General features: G+C 47.0%; 5 protein-coding genes across 5 annotated transcripts; 1 reads left to right on the top strand and 4 right to left on the bottom strand.

Annotated features, from left to right (window-relative positions):
• Positions 1–437: 437 nt before the first annotated feature.
• Positions 438–2,568, bottom strand: TERG_05366 (uncharacterized protein; the record flags this gene model as incomplete). The annotated part of the gene is made up of 4 exons (XM_003234727.1): positions 438–1,837; positions 1,926–2,057; positions 2,129–2,251; positions 2,448–2,568. 4 exons carry the CDS (start codon positions 2,566–2,568, stop codon positions 438–440), a joined length of 1,776 nt encoding a protein of 591 aa, XP_003234775.1.
• An 888-nt stretch (positions 2,569–3,456) lies between these two features.
• TERG_05365 (uncharacterized protein) lies at positions 3,457–8,467 on the bottom strand (the record flags this gene model as incomplete). Its single annotated transcript, XM_003234726.1, has 2 exons — positions 3,457–8,099; positions 8,182–8,467. 2 exons carry the CDS (start codon positions 8,465–8,467, stop codon positions 3,457–3,459), a joined length of 4,929 nt encoding a protein of 1,642 aa, XP_003234774.1.
• A 3,030-nt stretch (positions 8,468–11,497) lies between these two features.
• TERG_05363 (uncharacterized protein) lies at positions 11,498–12,423 on the bottom strand (the record flags this gene model as incomplete). Its single annotated transcript, XM_003234724.1, has 2 exons — positions 11,498–12,086; positions 12,146–12,423. The coding sequence occupies 2 exons, from the start codon at positions 12,421–12,423 to the stop codon at positions 11,498–11,500; spliced, it is 867 nt and encodes a 288-aa protein (XP_003234772.1).
• Positions 12,424–16,179: 3,756 nt separating this feature from the next.
• On the top strand, positions 16,180–17,025 carry TERG_05361 (uncharacterized protein; the record flags this gene model as incomplete). Its single annotated transcript, XM_003234722.1, has 3 exons — positions 16,180–16,359; positions 16,716–16,839; positions 16,937–17,025. 3 exons carry the CDS (start codon positions 16,180–16,182, stop codon positions 17,023–17,025), a joined length of 393 nt encoding a protein of 130 aa, XP_003234770.1.
• A 350-nt stretch (positions 17,026–17,375) lies between these two features.
• TERG_05360 (mitochondrial 54S ribosomal protein YmL17/YmL30) lies at positions 17,376–18,537 on the bottom strand (the record flags this gene model as incomplete). Its single annotated transcript, XM_003234721.1, has 3 exons — positions 17,376–17,678; positions 17,756–18,438; positions 18,492–18,537. The coding sequence occupies 3 exons, from the start codon at positions 18,535–18,537 to the stop codon at positions 17,376–17,378; spliced, it is 1,032 nt and encodes a 343-aa protein (XP_003234769.1).
• Positions 18,538–19,571: the final 1,034 nt, after the last annotated feature.

The raw sequence follows: 19,571 nt of genomic DNA, 5'->3' as shown, positions 1-19,571 counted from the left end.
CACACTATTAATGCATGCTTGCAGTATTTAGTCTGTGTAGCAGATTTCCTGAGATATGGGTCGCTGTATCAAGCAGACATAGCCTGGAGCCGTTAAGATAGATTCAGCTGGCATGCCTGTCACCTTGCACATATTCATATTTCCTTTGAATCAGTGCAGATCTGCTACAGTGATTAGGGCAAGCGGTGTACATCCTGTCGTCAGGTTTATGAAGCAGTAAGATCTCTAGACGAAATGGCTTTGAATATATCCCTAAAACCGCCTAGACGCTCATAAAGACCACGCTGATTGATTAGCGATTGGAAATTGGAACCTAAACCCGTGGGTGGTTTGCTTACCTCCGCCAATTACCCATATAACAAATATACGCCATCACTGCGAAAGACCATTTTGATTGAAAGCGTACGGAAACGGTTAACGAGTTGGCACAATGTCGTTCAATTTCCCTTCCCGTCCGCATAGGCCTTTCGGTACCAGTTTGAAGTTCCGCCCCATTCGCCATTGTTGAAGCTTGTATCTCGCCGCGAAGAAATACGTTGTCGACAGGATTGTCGATTTCGCGGCACCATCTGGGACTCCTGAGAGGGTAATATAGCTGTCTGTGGTTCGGTAGGAGAATGTAGCGGGTTCGGCGCCATATCTAGATGTGGCGAATATCCGGCGTGCTGTTGTTGACTGGGAGCACGTCGCCTATTTGGACCACTATGCTGGACATTGCGAACAGGTCCGCTGCTATGGGGTTTGCTGCCGCGATGGTGTAGGTGCTTGGCTGGGAGTTGGCTGCCGCTCGAGTTACTTCGCAGCATATTGGCAGGTCCTTGATAACCTGCCAAAGGCAAGCCCCCATAGTACTGTAATTGGCCACCTAACCTCGCTTCGAGGGCAGCAACTCTACCGTTGAGCTGGTGGAGATGGTTTGTATTTGCTCTTGTCTCCACTTGCAGTGCCCTGATTTCGTTCGTTAGGCTTTGAAGGCTTCTCAAGATGGCATCGGTGTTGGCTGCTTGTACCATCGAGATCTGTTCGAAACGGGCATTGATCACATCACCATCATGAGAGTGATTTGCTGCAGGCTCAGTTGGCATCATTGCTGGCAACACTGGCGCCACTATCCCTCCACATGTCCCATGGATACTAGGAATAACGGGCGCCTGAACATGCTCGGGACTTCCACATGTTGAATGAGGGCCCCGTTGGGTGGCTGTAGGTAGCGGCCCATCCAAGACAATGCCGTTGGTATTTGGCTGGCGACGGACATCGCGGTTCAGGCACCCAGATATCTCATTAGTATTCATCTCCGGCACCAAGAAATCGGGAGCCGATGATACCTTTCGCAGACCTAGTTGACTTTCTCGTTCTGTTGGAACTGGCAGCGCTTGATATAGCTTTTGCATACTATAAGCGTCTGGCTGAACGAGAGGTGCGGATTTAGGTGGGACACAGCTTGATTCACTATCCTTCAGCTTAGGATAATAAATATTCGCTTCACTGTGGGTTTGCTGAGGGGAACTGGGTGCAGAACACTCGATAGTAGTTCTGCTACAGCTCCGATCCTTGTCATTTATCGCTCCTGGATAAGTTTCTGGCCTCGACCAGTCTCTCACACTGAAATGGTCCATGAGCTTGGTAAGGATGGCTGGCCGCTCTCTCGACACCTCCCTATACCTCCTCTTGACGGGCTTTTGTGTAGCCGGGGCAGCAGGCAGGGGTTGGAGATGAGCTCTTCGTGGTGCTGTTGCGTACCTCGATCTTGTCCCATGCAAAGGCCACTGTGGAAATATAGGTGCTTGAGAATGGGAGAGATCTGGCAGACGGTTCTTCTGGATTGTCAAAGTGGCTGTGAGGGCAATCAATATATGTACATAAGTCAAAGGGAAGCCTCATGGATTTGCATAAAGAAGCCCTAAGGGGATGTTTCAACATACAAGGACAGCCAAAGGATGGGCTGAAGTCCTTTGCTTCTGCTGGCCTGGCTGGAGTAGGGGGATATTTGGGCTCAAGCTTAGGAACCACAGATAGGTCTTGCTCCTGAACCCTGGCTTTGGAGCTAGCAGCTACTTTCACAGTTTAATACATTAGAAATCACTGTCTCAGCTTATTCTTTATAGAGGGTCTAATATCAACATACTAGGATAGACAACTGGCCGGACTTCTGTTTCACTCGCTGGCGGGAAAACAACAGGAGCCTGGAATCTCTGTTCGCTTGTGTTTCTAGCTTGTCTGAGGCAGCCAAAGCTTGGAAGTTCCGGAGCTAGGTAAGGATATATATTAGCACAAAATTCATTGCTTTGTTCTAAGTGGAAAATGCTAAGCTGAAAGCGAGGCTTCCAGTAGTCCTTTAACAGATGCTGTTTTTAATGCGTTTATACTAGGGGTGAGGTAGATAGATAGATCAGACTAGATTTTGTATTTTGACCTATCTTCCTTTACTATCATTTTTGACTTACCAGTAAGGTCACCCTGACAGAATGTGTAGCTTGCTGATATAGGGAGACGGACTAAGCCAGGCCTAGGGGTTCGTAGCTCTGGAGGATCTGATGAAGTCTGATAGGAGCCTCCTCCTTCCATCTTAGAACTATCCAAGTGAACCAGGGCTGAAGACTATAAGAGGTAAAATGCAAAGCAAAGGTGCTTTATGGCAAGGAGAAGACCAAAGGATTGATACTGTTGGCGGCTAGAAAGGGAGTAACTGGTATCAAAAAAATAGGCAGATGAGAAAGGGAGGTGAGTATGTTTTGACCAAAATATTTATGTTGTGGGGCTTTGAAGCGAAGGGCTTTACTATCAAAGTTGTCCTCCTTCTTATAGCGCTAGTGAGCTAGTAACCAGGGGCTAAATAGCCATTTAAATAGAGCAAAGGGCCTTAGGCAGTACCAAAAGTGTTCACCTTAGCCTCACTCTATGTCCTTTCAAGCTTATAGAGTACTAACATATATTAGGCAGAGTACCAGTCTACCTATGCCTCTATAAATCTCAAAAGTAATGATAAACTGAAGAATAGCCATACTGTTAGATATTCCAGAGCAAATTTACTCTTGAGTGCAGGGTATCATATAGAGGGCAAGATGGGTATCAAGAAGATATCTTTAATATTGAATATGTAGAACAGGCAGTTCTATAAAAAAGGGATATAGAATATAATAGTTCTTGATTTAGCTAAGGTAGATTTTCACCATTCTTCAGGAGGTAAGAAGAGTTAAAAACCCAAATTCATATATCACAGAAAAAATCATCACAGTATTCATTAACAAGGGAGGATATCATGGGGCAATTCTGGGAGTACATATGAAAACGCGTATGAAGAAAAGAGCAACAAATAGAAACGTGATGAGATTTTTTAAAATTAAGAGTCCTTTAAAAAAATTATTGCAGTAGCTAATAAGCCACTGCAATATATTGGAAATGCATATTTGTTCAATAGGTCAGGGTATGCAAGAATGTTGGATCGGGTGTGTATTAAGCGGTGGTGTCGCGACGGCGGAATCCAAAGAGGCTTCCAAAAAAGTTGACGAAGATAGCGCGCCATATATACTTGAGGAAGTTATCTCTGCGCTGAGTTGTTAGTGAAGTGATGGATTTGTTGCCGGTTGGAGGACGAGTCTCTTCAGAGACTTCATCAGTTTTCGTGCCGTTGGTCTTGGTTCCATTAGTCGTGGCTGCAGTGGAAGGGTTGGCATCGGCAGTAGCAGCGCAGGAGCTTGACTCAATATCAGCAGATGCGGATGCCTTGGGGGTAGCCCTCTTGGATTCCTCCTCGGCAATGACTTTGCCATTGACAGCCTCTTGTGCATCATCCTTCCCAGCAGGAGATTCCTTAACTTGCTCAGGAAGCGATGTATTTTCTACGGTAGTGCCCTTATCATTTTCTTCTGTCGCATGGGCTTTCGAGGTAGATTCGGCGGAAGCAGGTTCTTCTTGCATAGGACCATTTTTAGTATGATTGGAGGACTTGTCATTTGCACCAACCTTTGAATCTTCCTTGACCATAACGTTATTGATATGTTCAGAATCATCAACACCTCTCTTACTGATAAGCGATTCCGTAGCCCCAGGAGTATCACCAGCGGCAGTCTTCTTATCAGTAGTTTCCCCAGATTCAAAGGCTTTCTTTGCCAAGAAAGCGGCCCCAGGAATCACAGCAGCTGCTCCGAGAGCAGCAGCTATTGTAGCACCATTAGTTTTGTGAGCATCTTCCTGTCCTTCGGCCATGCTGATAGTAGATTCTTTTGGCTGATCCTCCTCGGCCTTGGTATGATCCGTTACAAAATCAGCTTTGGCTTCACTTGATTGAAGCTTCCGTTGTAAGCCAGCCTCTTGAATAGAGTCTGCTGAGACATTGGGTAAGTCTGCTTTAGCATCACTCTTACATTCCGGGGATGTGCTACTAGCAAGCTGTTCGTTTAAGATTGCTTCTTTAGTGACCTCATCCTTGCTGGTAGGCACTTCAGGTTCATTATCAGCAAATGATTCTGCCGGCTTGTCGGTTGTCACTTCTGACGCACTGCCAGTAGGCTCAGGTACGTTTTCAGGAACAGTTGTATTTTCATCATCATCATGTGTGACGGCCTCGGTTGCAGCGGACTTGACGGAATTATCGGGAGTCTCTTCGGTGTCCTTTAAAGCCTCTGGTGAGGCAGTGGGGGTTGTTACAGCCTCTGAAGTAGGAATTTCAGGCTTCTCTGCTTCAACTGTGATATCCTCCTTTTCAGTGTCCTGTGAAACAACAGTAGTCTCAGCAGCCTCTGGTAACACTTCCTTTGCTTCGATGGTGGTCACATCAGCGGTGTCAGACTTGGGAGCTTCCTCTTCAGGAGCCTCAGCTTCCAGTGCAGGAGTCTCGTCCGCAACCGGGTCTGCTGTAACGGTAACAGCATCCTGAGTCTCCGGTGCAGATTCAGCTTTAACTGCCTCTTCCACAGCAACTGACGCCTCTTCGACGGCTTCTTCGGGTTGCTTATCATCGACCTTGGCAACATGGTCCAAACTCTTTTCCGCTTCGGGTTTAACTTCTTCCCCAGCTGCAATGACATCATTCTGAACATCCTTGGGGGTCTCTTCCACATTGACAACAGCTTCTGCGTCTTGCTTTGGCTCTTCAGGCACATCAATTGGCGCATCTACAGCAGCATCTCCGACTTGGAATTGGGCGTTGGCTTTCTTGCTAGCATCATCGACAACGGCGGTTTCAATATGAACTTCCTTAGGTCCCTGGCTAACATCAGGTTCTCCAGGCCCTTCCGAAGCTACGGGAGCCGGTTTATCAGAAGGCTCGTCCGCTACTTGACTCGTCGATAATTCAGTAGTAGCAGCCACTTCATCCTTCATGGATTCGCTGGGAAGATCGGTTTCCTTGGCAGCAGGAACTGGCGCATCATCTCCGGTAGCCTCCGGCTCAGCAAGCTTTTGTTCTTCCGGCTTTTCTATTTGTTCGCCAGCAGCTTCAACTTCCTTTCCTGGGGCAGTTGTATCCTCCTCCTCCTTAGAGTCACCACTCTCAGAATCCTTTTGGATACCTGCTGCAGGTTCTTCGGCAACGGATGCTAGCTCCTCAATAGCAGGCCCCTTCAATTCAGGGGCTTTGGTCTCACCTTCAACTTGGGACTCTAGAGCGGGAGTACTACTCTGAGCCACCTGACCTGCTTCCTCTTCTGAGAGCTCTGGATTAGCTTGAGATTTGACGTTCTGAAGTGCTTCAACGCCTGCGATGTTAGCAATAAGGGGTACCTCAGAGCCCTCTTTAGTCTCATTTTCTGTCTTAGAAGGGACCTCTTTGACTGAATCTTCTTCCACAGCAGGCTGAGCACCGGGAGCAGGATCGGCCTTGTCTTCAGTTTCTTCCTTCTTTTGTGCGGGTTGCGAATCCCGATTGACTTCAGGTTCAGAGTTATCCTTGCTTTCTGAGACAACAGCCTCATCCTCGACCGCCGGAACGTTGCAATCAGCTAGCGCAGGATCATCGGCAGGCAACTCCTTGACTTCCGCGATAGACGCGTCATGTTGATGTTCGTTTACTGAGGCTTCATCAGCCGCAACGGCAATTTCAGCGTTTGGTCCTGGGACAGGTTCTTCTGACTCCTCTTTGATCTCGTCCTTGATTACCTCCGGAGCCGATTCCTCCACCGGCTTATCTTCCGTTATGGTCTGTGCCTCCTTCGTTACTAGGGCATCGTCCTCCGTTGACTTCAAAGCTTCAACTGGCTGAGAGGCATCCTTATCTGGCCCTTCGTTAGCGGTATCCACGTCCTTACTGGGTTCGTCAACCACCTCAGGAACATCTTCGGCCTCAGTGGTAGCTACGGGTGCTGGAACAGGCTCTGGTTTCTCTTCAACAGCTTCATCCTTGGCTTCCTCGGGCATTGGGACTGATAGGGCGGCCTCTTCTTTCTTTCCAATTTCAGTAGTTCCATCATCTTTTTCGGTAGAGACTTCTTTCGACGCCTCGGTCTCGTCTTCCGGCTCCTCAATGACCGGCTTCGGCTCCTTTGATGAAAGAACTTCACTCTCTTCAGCGGAGACAACTTTGTCGGCTGCAGCAGGCTTCACCTCAGCTTCAGTATCTACAGGATCCCCTTGTGTCTCAAGTCCATCAACTGTCGAGTTTTCGGTTGCGTCTGTGTCACGCTTTGAGTCGGTTAATGCTGGTTCTGACTCCGGTGCACTTTCTTTTGGCTCTTCAGGAGTAGCCTCCGGTTCGTTGAAGCTCTTCTCTGGTTCTTCATTAGCCACCGTGGGCTTCTCGGAGCCCGATCTAGGAGCGTCATCGGGAGCAATCTCTTTACTAGCGATATCCTTGGGGACTATGGGCTCCTTGGGTTCTTCCGCGGAAGCCTCTGCCTCGCGTACAGCGGCTACTTCAGGACCAGCTTTTACAGCATCTGGAACTGGTTCAGACTCAGCTGCCGATGCTTCCTTGATTTTGTCTTCTGTGGCAACAGGATCTGCGTCCTTATCTGAAACCATTTCCTCCTGAGGTAATTCCGCGTTCTCTGGTTTAATAGAAACCGGTTCTTCTTTGGTAGCCAGGGGATCTTCCTTTATAGCTTCCGGGGATGGTGCTTCCTTTACAACTGCAGGTATAGAAGTAGATTCAGCAATCTGTTCGGCCTTTACTGGAGTTTTCTCTAGCTCAGTCGCTGGTTCTTCCTTGTTTTTTTCTTCAGAGACTGCCTCTGGTTCAATGACGGTTGGTTCCTCAACTGTCATAGAGGCCTCGGGATTGGAAGTCTCTTCAGATGAACCATTTGCCTTCTCAACGGTCAACTCTTCAGCATGGGCAGGGACAGCGTCTTCCTTGGTGATCTCTGGCACATCGTCCTCTTTAGTCGAGTCCTTGGTAGGCTTAATAGCCGGAGCCTCGGGCGCAGCTTCAGCCTCGAGAACATCGTTTGCCGGCTCGGCTGGAGTAGTTTTGAGGTCTCCAGTGATATTTTTCTTAGGCTCCTCGGCCGCTGTTCGGGACTCAGTGACAAGAAGTGTTTGAACTTTGTCATTGGATTCTTCCTTGCTAGTCTCAGCTGGGTCGGTCGCTTCGACTGCATCGACTTTCTCAAAGAGTTCCTTCTTCGCTTCTAGGCTATTCTGAGAATCTTCTGCTCGAGATTCTGATTTCTTGGACTCTTCTGGGAGTTCCTTGCTTGTAGGCTCCGGCACCGTATTTTCAAGCTTATCAGACGAAGATTGTTCCTGCTCCATTTCGGTGTTATCGACAGCCACAGTTTTTTCGCTATCCAGGACAATATCTTCCTTCTTGGACAATTTTTCGTCACTCTTCTCCTCAGAGACGTTGTCTTTTGAAGCTGAGGCTTCGGGAGCTCGAACGGAGTCCACCTGGTTGTCCGGCTTTTTCTCCACTTCTGTAGCAGTCTCTCCTACCACATTAACGGGAACTTCCTTGTCAGACTTGTCAACAACAGCGGCGTCTACCGGTATGTCTTCCATGGTTTTAGCCTTTTCTTCGGTATCATCTTCTTCTTTGACTGATTCCTTCAATTTGGTGCCATTGGGTGTACCGTTGGTTTGTTGGGAGCCTTCGGTTGTAGAGGTGGAGGAGGTATCGTTTACGACAAGGACATTATTGCAAATTCCATCATCATTGACCACTAAGTATTCACAACAAGTCAGTCACCTTGGATATCAGATCTGGGAGACATATCGTTATGTAGAGTGAGTGAAGTGACTTACCTGTCTCAACGTCGTTGTCACAGAACCATGAATCTTCATCCGTACCCAGACGGAATTTATACTGGTATTTGCCCTCTGGTAGCTCAAATTCCTTTGAAAACTCGTACTCCTCGACCTGCGTAGAGCTGTCTTCGGTAGTTGGTGCATCTTTCGAACTTAGAAGCTGAGGTGTGAGCTCCACAGGCTCCCATGCCGGTTCGGTAAAGCAGGCGGCCACAAAGACAGCTGGAGTTGTGCTTGGTCGACGGATAGCAATGGTGACGGTGCGTTTAACGGCTTCAGTCATGGCTAGAGAGTTGGCTGTTTTTCCTCTTCCAGTCGCTGGTTGTGCTGTTGATTGCCGACGGTGTTTGAAATGCTGGTTCTAGTATCGTAAACTCGTAAACTCGTGGTCGTGGGAATTGTTTCGAAGCCCTGCAGAGATGAAGCTAGCTAGATAATAGCCGAAGGTGATATACAAAGCTGCACAAAAAGAAAAAAAAAATAAAATAAAAAATAAAAGACAAAGACAGGTTTCTGCAGACGAATTACAACACAAAGCACAGGGGAGAAAAGGGACAAGAGCTCGAAATATCACGACTATGCCCCCAAAGACGACGAGGGTATCAAGAATCAATACGAAAAAGAGACGGGGGGGAAAAACAAACAGAGCAAGGCAAAGGGAAAACTTTTGGGATAAATATCAAATTATGAGAAAGGTCTTCGAAGGTATGGCTGTCCTGCTTATTTCTTTCCCTTGACAAACTAGAGGGGAGGGCACACAGAGGAGGGGAGTTGCAGAGATGGGCAAATATGCAAGGAGTCTTTCTTTTCTCTCTTCCCAGGGGGGCTTGATGCAATGTTTATTGGTTTTGGAGGCAGACGAGGATGATCATAAGCAGAATGGCTTGCTTGCCGTGCATTCAGAAGAAGAAAAGAAAAAGAGCAGAGAGTCAAAACCCAAAAAGCAATATAGCATTCAACTACGACATACACTACTAAAGGGGAGGGGGGAGAATCATCAAATTTTTCTGCTTCTTCTCTCTCTGCTTCCGTCAAAAGCAAAAGCCTGGCAGGATGAAGAACGTCCCCATCGAGCCTGAACCGGCTAGCGCTGCAGACTTGTTGTCAGAGTGATGAGCCGGCTAACTTACTAGCTTGTCAAATAACAAGAGAGTCGAAAGAGGGTTTGCCTGCATCCCTGCGCTTTTATGGCGTTTTGACAGAGCTCATTTGCTGCAGCCCACGGCTTGGTTAAACCGCCTCTTTGCTTTTTCCTTCCCTTCCCTTAGCAGGCTCCATATTATTTCGACACCAGCTGTTGACTTGTGGTGTGTGCTGCACCATGGCGGCCTAACCGGACAGATCGCAAGCACCTCAGGCATGCAGGAGGCAAGGCATGGCGATACAAGTTGGGCAGGAAAAGATATTTCCACCTCCGTCTAATAGTCTCCAGGGGAAAAAGAAACTGAAAAAGGGGGCAAAGATGCCATTTTTTGTTGCTCGTCTCGCTTTTGTATCGCTCACGGTTATTTGGGATGAAGCCGAGAAATCCACCAAGTCGGAAAATTGGTAATGTCATGTGACCACATTTGAGTGGACCCTTAACGTCTATTTTTGTTTTTTTCCCTCCTCTTGCTTAAGTAGCAGTAGGGAATTAGCAGCAGATCATGTTCATATCCGAGGTTCGGGGATCAGAAATACGAAGACGTTGTTGGCCATCGTCAACTCACACATAGAAATGAGCGAAATGGTATGTCAAAGGCACCCCTCAAAAGTCGATGCCATTGACAGAATATGTCCTCTGGCGAGTGGTTAGTTAAAAGAGAGAAAGGAGTGACACAAAGTCTGGGACCTTCAGAGCAGGATAAGCGATTGCGAATGCCCCACCGAACTCTGGTTTTAGCGGTGAGGGAAAACAGCTTGAATTGGTGGGGTTGCAATAGACGAACTGTGCAGAGAAACTCCGTTTGAGGGGCTCCTCGTACAAGATGAACTATGGGCTCTAAGTAAGGGTTCTGTGTTCCATACAAAGTATACTGATATACTTGAGACCTTTTACCCTGGTAGCTTCCCTCAGATCTCACCTACAAATTGGATATTCCCTATGAAAGAAGCCTGATATAGTTCTAGATACCATGCCTTAGCGAGGTCTTCAAATGGTGCAGACAGGATTCAGATTATGTACCTGCCGGCGTTAGCCAAACTTTTGCATGCCATGGTAAGCTAATGGTAAGCGCCATTTTTGACTCCGTGCCTTGAGTGTTATACTACTGACCAAATAGCCAAACCGGATAGGACATTTACCCTTTGGATCACCCGAAGCACAGACTCTGTTCATACCTGCAAGGCGATTTCTCGAGCTGCCTGGAGACAGCCTGGAGACAAATAGGCTTTTCCTGCAAGGTTATGCATAATGATGTTCTTTATATTATAACGAGTCTATATGAAAGAGTATTCATCCAAATCAGGGCATCCATTTTTTTCTGTTAGGTCTGAGACAACTTCCTTTAAAACTCTTTCTACCAATTGGCGTTTCGGGAAACAGGAATTGAAGTATTGCAATTGGCAAAAGGCTAACGGGCATGTGATGCTGTAATAGACATAAACTAGAAGTCACAAAAAATATGCGTATATTGTTTTGTCAAAATTCGGTAGCCGTACAATTATTCAATACTCTATCTATCCATCTTGCTTGAACGTTCAGTAAGCTCTGCCTAATCCAATTGATTTAGATAACGCTCGCCTTTCAGGCCCTGAATGTATCACGTGATATATTCTTGGCATGGCACCATCCTTGGACTCGAATCTCGGAACGGAACGCTCCGAGGAACTTAATCGAATGCCAAGACATAAACACAAATTCGTGGCTCAAGTCAGAATTTGTTTCCTGCAGCGGACAAACTCAAGCAACCGATCGAGGAGTGCGACACGATGGCTGCTGATCTCTGCTGAAGTGTTTGCATTACTAACGGAGAACTTTGTGCGAGGTCTCCAGCTGTCGGATCCCGCGTCACTTTTTGTTTCCCGGCCACGTTAAAAATAGAAATCTTCGTGGCTTGCAAAACAGCCGAGAGCGTTCTTCGTCACAGTTCAAGTCAATTCCCAGCGATACGGAGTATAGAAAGTGATGAGGTTTTGGAGACAGGAGCCAGAAGCGGCATATTATTTATATCTACGGAGTTATAGCGCCATCTCTGCCAAAATACGCCCACACATTCATCAAGTCGTCATGAACATAAATGCGAACAGCACTGAGGATCGATAAAATGTAACAAGACAAATGAACCAGAAACTGATACCGGGGAAAAAACAAAGGAAAGGAGCTGTCAAAAGATTAAAATATTTCAAGATCTTCAAAATCCACCACTAGCGAGTTGGGCGATGGGCGATTGTCATGAAAATATTGCCCGCCGTTTCTCGCCGCCCACATGGTACTAGATATGGAGATATTTGCTGGTCGACAGGCGTAAACGCCAATATGCACGCTTTTGTCTTCAACTCCCCAGAAAAACCATGTTACTTCGCGCAGTTTCCGCCATGATTGGGCAGCCGAGCCCGGGCTATGACTGGATTCCTGGTCTGTAGAAAACGAGGATGGTGGGATTTGATACCATACCCAGAGAGAATGGCCAATGCGCTCTAGTTTGATTCGCAGAGACGTTATACTTGTTGGCTGATTGGGCGGCGCTAAGGGAGAGAGGCACCAGTCTGCTCCGTCTGATGTGGCGCTGACGGACGACGCATTGACGGTTCCCGCGGAGAACTCAAGTCCAGCCTTGACCCATTTACCTTGGCCCAAGTTAAAGTCTGGATACGGAGGTGGTTGTGGTGGTTGTTGATGCTGCTCCCCGGCATCGACTGAACTGTTGTTATTATCAAGATTGATAACTGTGGTTGGGACGAGCTCATTGCTGTTATTGGGCCTGAAAAGGCCAGTTAGCAGGCAGTTTCCTATCCTCTAAGGAATGCAATTATGCCTTACTGGATCAGACGTGGTCCTGGGGGAGGGCCTGAAAATATAACTAAACCACCCTGGTCCCATTCCATCTCCCAGTCTGCTGTGACTGTGACTTCAGCAAGGACGAATGGCCTTTGGAGAGATGTGTATAGTATTGGCGCTGTGGATGTTTCGCGGTCTGGTGGCTTGCGCCAAAGGTCTGTGTCTGGACGTGCTGCAAGGGAGAAATACTCCAGGCTTTCTGGTAACCTGTAACCGGATGGCACATTGAGCGCAGTGAATGTCGACGGGTTTGGAGGCATCTTGGGTTCCGACAAAAAATAAATTTCAAAAAACGGAGTGACCCCGTGGGGTTGAAAATTTCCCGTTCTTGACACTCGAAGCTGCCCCGAGGTTGTCCTTCAGCAGGATTATACAGCAAGACGTGAGACCGACCGGCGCCCGAGCAACTGTGTCTTTGTCCGATGTATTATACCCGCTCCCTCCTACCACAACTAGGTCTATATTTCCAACAATGTGTCTTCCGACCTGGCCCAAAGGATAATGCTTGGAGAAAGAATACGATTTTCGCAGAGGCTGGATATGATGCGCGTGCGTGGTATATATGGGAGCCGTTGGAAATGGGGACACAGATTTAAATATATCGCACGAACCGGGAGGGCCCTCAGCCTCTGGTCGCGTGATGTTTCGAAGATTGGTAAAGAATTGGCGAGGCTGGACTGGCGAAATGAAAATAGAGCGCTGGGATGGTAAGCTCTTTCTAGCCGGGCGAGCCGTACAACTTATAGTAGATTAAGGGCAAAGAAGAAATGTGTGCAAAGGAAGCCAACTACCGGCAGAGGACTAGGGATTAATAGTCATCATTATCTCATGAAGGAGATGAAAAAGAAATTAAGCTAAGAGAAGAAGGTTCGTCAGTCTGGATATCCATGTTCAAGGAAGGGAGAGCTATTAGCCACCGATGGCGGATTTGTTGCCCTGGTCGAAAAGGCGTATGCTGTGGCTAAAAGACGTTTTTTCACACCTCGACGAAGTAGCAGCAGATCAGGTCTTGACTAGTTGACCCACAAAGAAGGCGGCTTTGGTATGCGAGGTCCGTATATGCATGTGTATTTCCATTCACACTGTCGGCACACTCACACCCCAGATAAGGTATAATTATACGCAGGCCGGTCGGTTTTCTCGCTTGAGGAAGGGACCACGTATAGTTACGGAAATATCACAACCGCCAAAGGGTTGCAGGTAGATCTCGACTATGCAGCAGGGGAGTTCCGCACAGGATATGTAGGACCAGGACCGGGAATACACCCGAAGCCTATATGCAGCTCGAATAGAAAACAAATGAAAATAAAATTGTTAAAAATAAAGATAAAAAGCAAAGGTCTTCGGTAACGCGGTGAAAAGGCGAATGCTACAAAATACGTACGAAGGGAAAGCAGAGAATAATTATGGACTGGACCTGGTACTTATAACGTAGCATCAACTTCCACCCAAAAATTTGTTACATCCATCAGAGCCTTAAATTCAAGCGTTGGTGCGACAGCTGATGCGGCCAAACCATGATTCGGAGCTATGACAGCCTCTAATATTGGTCAATCATGGTTTGTATGTGGAATAATGCCATTCATCTTTATTTAAAATTTGCGACCATGATTTAAAGAAGGTGGGTTAGCATCCATCTGGCCAGGCATCGTGTTGCATCTTGTCAAGATATTCAGCAGCGCCTCCTCGAAAACTTTTAGCGTAAAAATGGATCGCAAGAACAGAGTTACAGAGTAAGATGGGTCTTCTCCAGTCACCAATGGCAGATCAGCATTTGTCAAGCTTAGGGCAGATAGTTAATAGTTATGCTCAGACGAAGGACGCCTGGAAGGATCCGCACATGACCAGAACTGCAAAAGCTCTTGTTAAGATTGACTTGGGGTAAATAGTTAACTGAGGCGCTGGAGCTTCATGCATGATGAAAGGCTTCAGTGTCAAGTCTTGGCTCAGCTGGTATGCAAATTCCCAACAGCGCCACCAAATCGATGAGATCGCGAGAGCCTGAGCCGGCAGATTACCACGTCGCATAGTATGAGAAAGGCATCAAGCAGACGGCCGGGCCTATTGGTAATGGTAGGCTGGCAGACGAGATACTGGAAGAAGAAGATTGCCACTTTTGACAAATTTGTAGTGATAAGAAGCTTAGCAAAAGCTGCAATGCCTTTGAAGCCTGGTGGAAAGGAATTGATGCACATGAGAAATATTCTCCCCACTCAGACAGGATGCATGAAGCTTACCATGCCTTTGGTAATTCCGGGTGGCACACCAACAAGATTTGGCCGTAACAGAGGAGCATTAAGCTTGGGCACGGGAGGGCTGTGACTGCTCCAGGCAATATTTTTCCCGAATAAATCGGGGAAAAAAAGGCGACATAACAGACACGTGCCGTTGGATGGCCAAGGTCATCGGTTGCTTGTTCGGAGAAGAGATCCGCTTGACACGCCACGTTAACAAGACTGGGCTGTATTTTATAGCTAGGAAGTTAGGATGCTTCGCTCTTGCCCCAGAGGAGGTTTCAAAGACGATTTGATGCCATTCAAGGTTGGGTCCAAGAGATTGACATTATGATAACCTCTTATTTGCCGCCCTTCCCCCATGTTATCGTCTCTAGGATTCAGGAGATCGGGAGAGGGGGTTGTCAAAGCAATTTGATGCGTTTTCATGACACGCCAATTAGGGCGGAATCACATCGGAAGGTGTCGCCACAGGGCTGGTTTCCCCCCCCTACGGTCCGTATTCTCTTCTCAACTCCCTCCACCGTTTTGTGAGGCGCACTAGGCAAAGAGAGTGCCTCTTCCGAGTAGATTTGCGAAATACTGAGGTTTTGCAGACTTGGCCTAACAGATCAATGCTCATGCACCATCCATGCATGTATTTAGTTTCAGCGAAGCTACCAAGGTCAACTCTAACCTTGCCCGAGATAGCTCCACAAGCCGAGACCCCAGGTAACTAACTGTGGCTTTCAGAGTAAATAGAATAATGAGTAGTTTGTTCTTCAACCCATGCCATGGATCCCCTGGTGCCCGATATTGCGAATATTCCGTGGTGCCCTGCATCCCTGCCGAAGGCGATTCAATCAAAGAAGCAACATGAAGAATACAGTGTAACTCGGTGGCTGGCCCGGTAAATACCGAAATATATTGCGTGTCTTCATCAAACATGCGCCTTCAATGGTCAGTCAACATCTTCATAATCGTAAAATACGTCGATCACGAAAAAGGTTTCATCTAGGACAAAATAGGTAAGAGGTCCAAAATACAGGTTGTTATTAACTCTATCCTGGAGTCGTTCGTACTTTTCTTGTTGGCCTTCCCTTCGAATTAGCTTCACTAATGAGTTAGCGCGGCCCGAACCCGCTGTCAGGCCGCCAAACTTTTCTAGTAAAACGGAGAGAGCGAGACAGGCTGGCGAAAACAGGGTCGCTATGACCGTGGACAAGGCTGAGTATCGTGATGAATAATGATGGAGTGTTGTATCATAGAACTGCGTTTGCTCAATTGACTTTTGAACAAGTGTCACCAATGCAATGGTGGGTATTGGTGCTCACCATGAACCCGCATCCTGCACTTAGAGGGAGTCTGTAAGACCAGGATTGGATGCGTGCGGCAGGAGAAGAGGGGTAGAATGCGACCTCGCGGCCATAACAGAGCCCACTTCAAACGGATCCTCGGCAACAGTTCGGCTTTGCAGGCTTTGCAGGCTTTGCAGACCTTTACTCCCTATCGAGGACGCAGGCCCATCCTTCGGAGTTGAAGGTCGGACGTCAGAAGAGTCTCGAGCACGAGCCACCCGAACCCCGGTCAGCCCTACAGCACACTAGCCACTCACGTGATCCCATGGCTCCATAGAAGTTGTGGCGCAGTCAGTCACATTCAACGACATCAGACATTTCTTGTCCTCTTTTCCCATCTTCCTCTGGCGCGTGTTGCTTCCTGTCTCTGGGGTGTTGCCTTAATTCGTCATAGAAAAAGAGCGAGGCCGAGGTCGATCCTCCGCTTTCTTCCGACAAGGAAAAGATGGTCTGCTCAAAGTGCCAAAAGAAGGTCGCGAAAACGGAGCTGGTCACGCCGGCAGTCAAGAAGAAGAGCGAGATGTATTATGGATCTCACCTAGGCTCTTCCGCCGGCGGCGGTGGCACCCGTGGTGGCGATAGTAAAAAGTCATCGGCGACTCTAGGGAATACTGGTGTCTCAAAGGTATGATACGTATGCTTCCTACTGTTTTTGTTTTTGTCAACACGCTCTCTCTTTTGTATGCCGAAGGTTTTTCATAAGCAAAAACATACTTCGTGATATCTACGTACGCAGAGACGGCATTTCCGATTATATACCAGGTCTCTGGGCCCCTGAGGTCACTTTTCACCGTTATATTTTCTTGGTTTAATGGACGCGCGGAACCTTGTCATTTCTATTGCCTCACCCGTCCTCTCTCTGACCTCCCCCTGTTCCCTTTAAAGAGGTTATTACCTTTATTTTAACAATTCTTGTTCAACACATCAGCTAGCTTGCAAATCTTGTCAAAACGAGAAACTGGATACTGACTCTAAAGATAGAATAAGCTCCTCAGTAAGAAAGCCCAGAATCCGTACGCTGCGTATTCAAGTTCTTGTGAGAGCTGCAGCTCGAAAACAAGCCAGGGATGGAAATACTGCCAGACGTGCAGCTATCGGAAACAGTGTAAGTTCCCTTCCCTGTTATGTCTACCTTTTAGTTTGTTTGCTGTTGCATCCATGACATGGCTTTGTTGTAGGACTGACATTGAACGTGTGTCTAGTATGCGCAATGTGTGGCAAGAGCTTGAATGCGTCTGGTGCATCAAAAGCCCAACCAATTGTTCAGGGTCAAAAATACAACTCGAAATAATTCAATTTGATATCTCTTGGTAAACTCGTGGCAAGTACCTCAAACGAAAGGAATGGTGTTAATGGTGTTAATGGCGTTTGAACGGTCTTATGGTTAACTGGCGCCTTGACTTGAACAAAAAGTTTGATATATATTATAAAATAAACGTAAACATTGACAAATATATGAAAGTCCTTTACATATCTAAAAGTACATCGGGTTTAGGAAGGACAAATGATTACCAATGTGCATGATAAACCAAGGTTCTCCTTATCGTGTAAATGCAAGCAAAAATCGAAAAGTATGGAAGCATGGGTGTTAGGGGTGCAACACCGCCCGCCATGGGAGTAAAATATGCAAACGAAATGGCATCACCTCTCTGGCAGCGCATTCTTAATCGCACTCCAATATGGTAGCATCACGTGTTTCTGGATTTCCTCTTTGGAGAGCCATTTGAAGTCAATAACATCCTGCATATTCTCTGCGATATTGGCCTGACCCGCTAGGATCCTGCCCTTGAGAAAGAAAGTTTTCTCGCCTTTGAGTTCCGCCCCGGTCGCTGGATCAATAATCGGCTTGGTAAAGTTTTGGACATAATGGCTAATAGGGTGATAGCCAACAGTCCAGACGTTCATGTTGGGACCAGCAGATTGCAAGAGGCTACGTTCAGCTCCCTATTGACTTAAGAGTTAGACTTCACTTTGTGGTCTCCACTAAGAAAGAGTAATGTCACTTTTCAATAGTAACTTACCGCTCGAATGTTTTCCTTAGCGTTTAAGACGACGCTAGGGAACTTCCAGTAACCCTGTTTGGCCTTAACCAACAAGTACAGCGTACGTTGCAAAGCTCGATCTAAGCTCTTCTCATCACCGCTTTTATCTGCCTCCGTGATCCTTGGTAGCGGTTTTGGCACTTCATCGTGTATCGCGTCCCCGTCTGATTCTGAAAGGGAAAATCCTTCTGCATCGCGCACAAGAGCATCCACCTGGTTCTGTGGTTCGGACTCGGTTGCACCAACTAGCAGTTCATCGTTCCAAGCCGTTTCAGAATAGGCGTTATATTTTCCTATATCTCTTGCGGGTGTCTGGCGGTCTTTAAATTTGCGTTTCCATTCTTCGTCCGTTGGAGTTCCGCGCTTAAAGTAGAAGTATCGTGTGAAAGGAAGAGCAAGACGCTCGTTCAGTCGACGCTGGTAGAAATAGAATGACTTTTCAAAAGGAGTGAGGTCTCGTGTGATACGGGGTGCACGCGAGAGGATGATTCCAGCTTTGATCCTATATGGGAAGTTTTGGACAGCATCTGCAGCCGCGGCCGGCGGTATGGCACTGCTCGGTGAAGCAGTGTCTGAAGACACAGTTGCTGTAGCAAAGCTTCGACGGCCCAATGCCTCCTGGCAATTTCGGCAAACGCCTGAATCCAGCCTGGAATTTGATCCTAAAAGACTTGTCAATGACTTGCCAGCAGGGCATTATAACGGGTGAACATACTGAGAAGCGAGGCTATCTGCCTTGCTCCATTATTGCCTGCTGCCATCTCCCCTTCCTGTAGCTATGCAGCAGCGCAATGCCTCTTGTTTCTCCTTGTTCAAAAAGAGTTTGCTTGCTTCGTCTTTTCTGCTTGAGATAGAAAAATCATCCAGAGCGCATCTCAGGGCTTGGCGCGCTAGTGTCAACTGTCACGTGGCACACCTCCTCATATTTTTCTTCGACGTTCGACTTCAAATTTTCTTCTTCTCCTTCCTCTTCACCTTCAATCTCACGGCACTTTCCTTATCATCAATTGCTTAATCTCCTACAAGTATTTGACCATTATATTAGTGCCTAGAATGACTTAACAAGTTGCAGTCTTTTTTTCGCTAGCGGTACCTTCATTCTTACAAGGTGTACAGTTAGATAGACCCTGCAAACAGAAAACACTGCTCGATCTCGTTGAAATCCAGGCTAGTGAGAGACGGTAGCAGCTTTAATATATATATTCTCCGCTAGGTTCATATTATAATGATAACTAACAATAACTAACATGGTGCTCAGTAGACTCGACGGCGGAGTAAATGCGAGATCCAAATCTGGACCACCTTTCGGACGGACTACTCAAGTTTCTTTATAGCAAGGCGCAATTAATAAAGATGAAATCTGATCCTGGGTTGTGAAGTAAAGGCTTCCATGAGATAATTTATAAGGTTATTATACTATAATTTACCCTGGGTGAATCGAATGCACTCTGTACCATACGCGCTATTATGAGTTACTGCTTTATGAGTTTTCTTCCACTATGTCGGTGAGCGGATATCTACAGCTATTTCCAGAAATACGGGCTAGATTATCGATATATATACCGCCCCATAACTCCCGTCAGCAACAGTAAAGTACACTTTTTCTCCCATTATCTATTCTTCTCACGGATAGAGGAGTTATAGACCAAGAATGCTTCCTACCAAGCATTCCGCTATGCCAGAATGGAAGCAGAGGAAATATACCTTCTTTTTCCCCTGAGATGTAGACGGCGATGAGGAAGCGAAAGTAGCTGGGTATTTTTGTGGTGTTGTTTTGTGCAGTCAGGCAGCTGAG

Source organism: Trichophyton rubrum (genome assembly GCF_000151425.1).
Source record: "Trichophyton rubrum CBS 118892 genomic scaffold supercont2.5, whole genome shotgun sequence".
Classification (NCBI taxonomy): domain Eukaryota; kingdom Fungi; phylum Ascomycota; class Eurotiomycetes; order Onygenales; family Arthrodermataceae; genus Trichophyton; species Trichophyton rubrum.
This window is presented reverse-complemented; position numbering and strand designations above follow the sequence as displayed.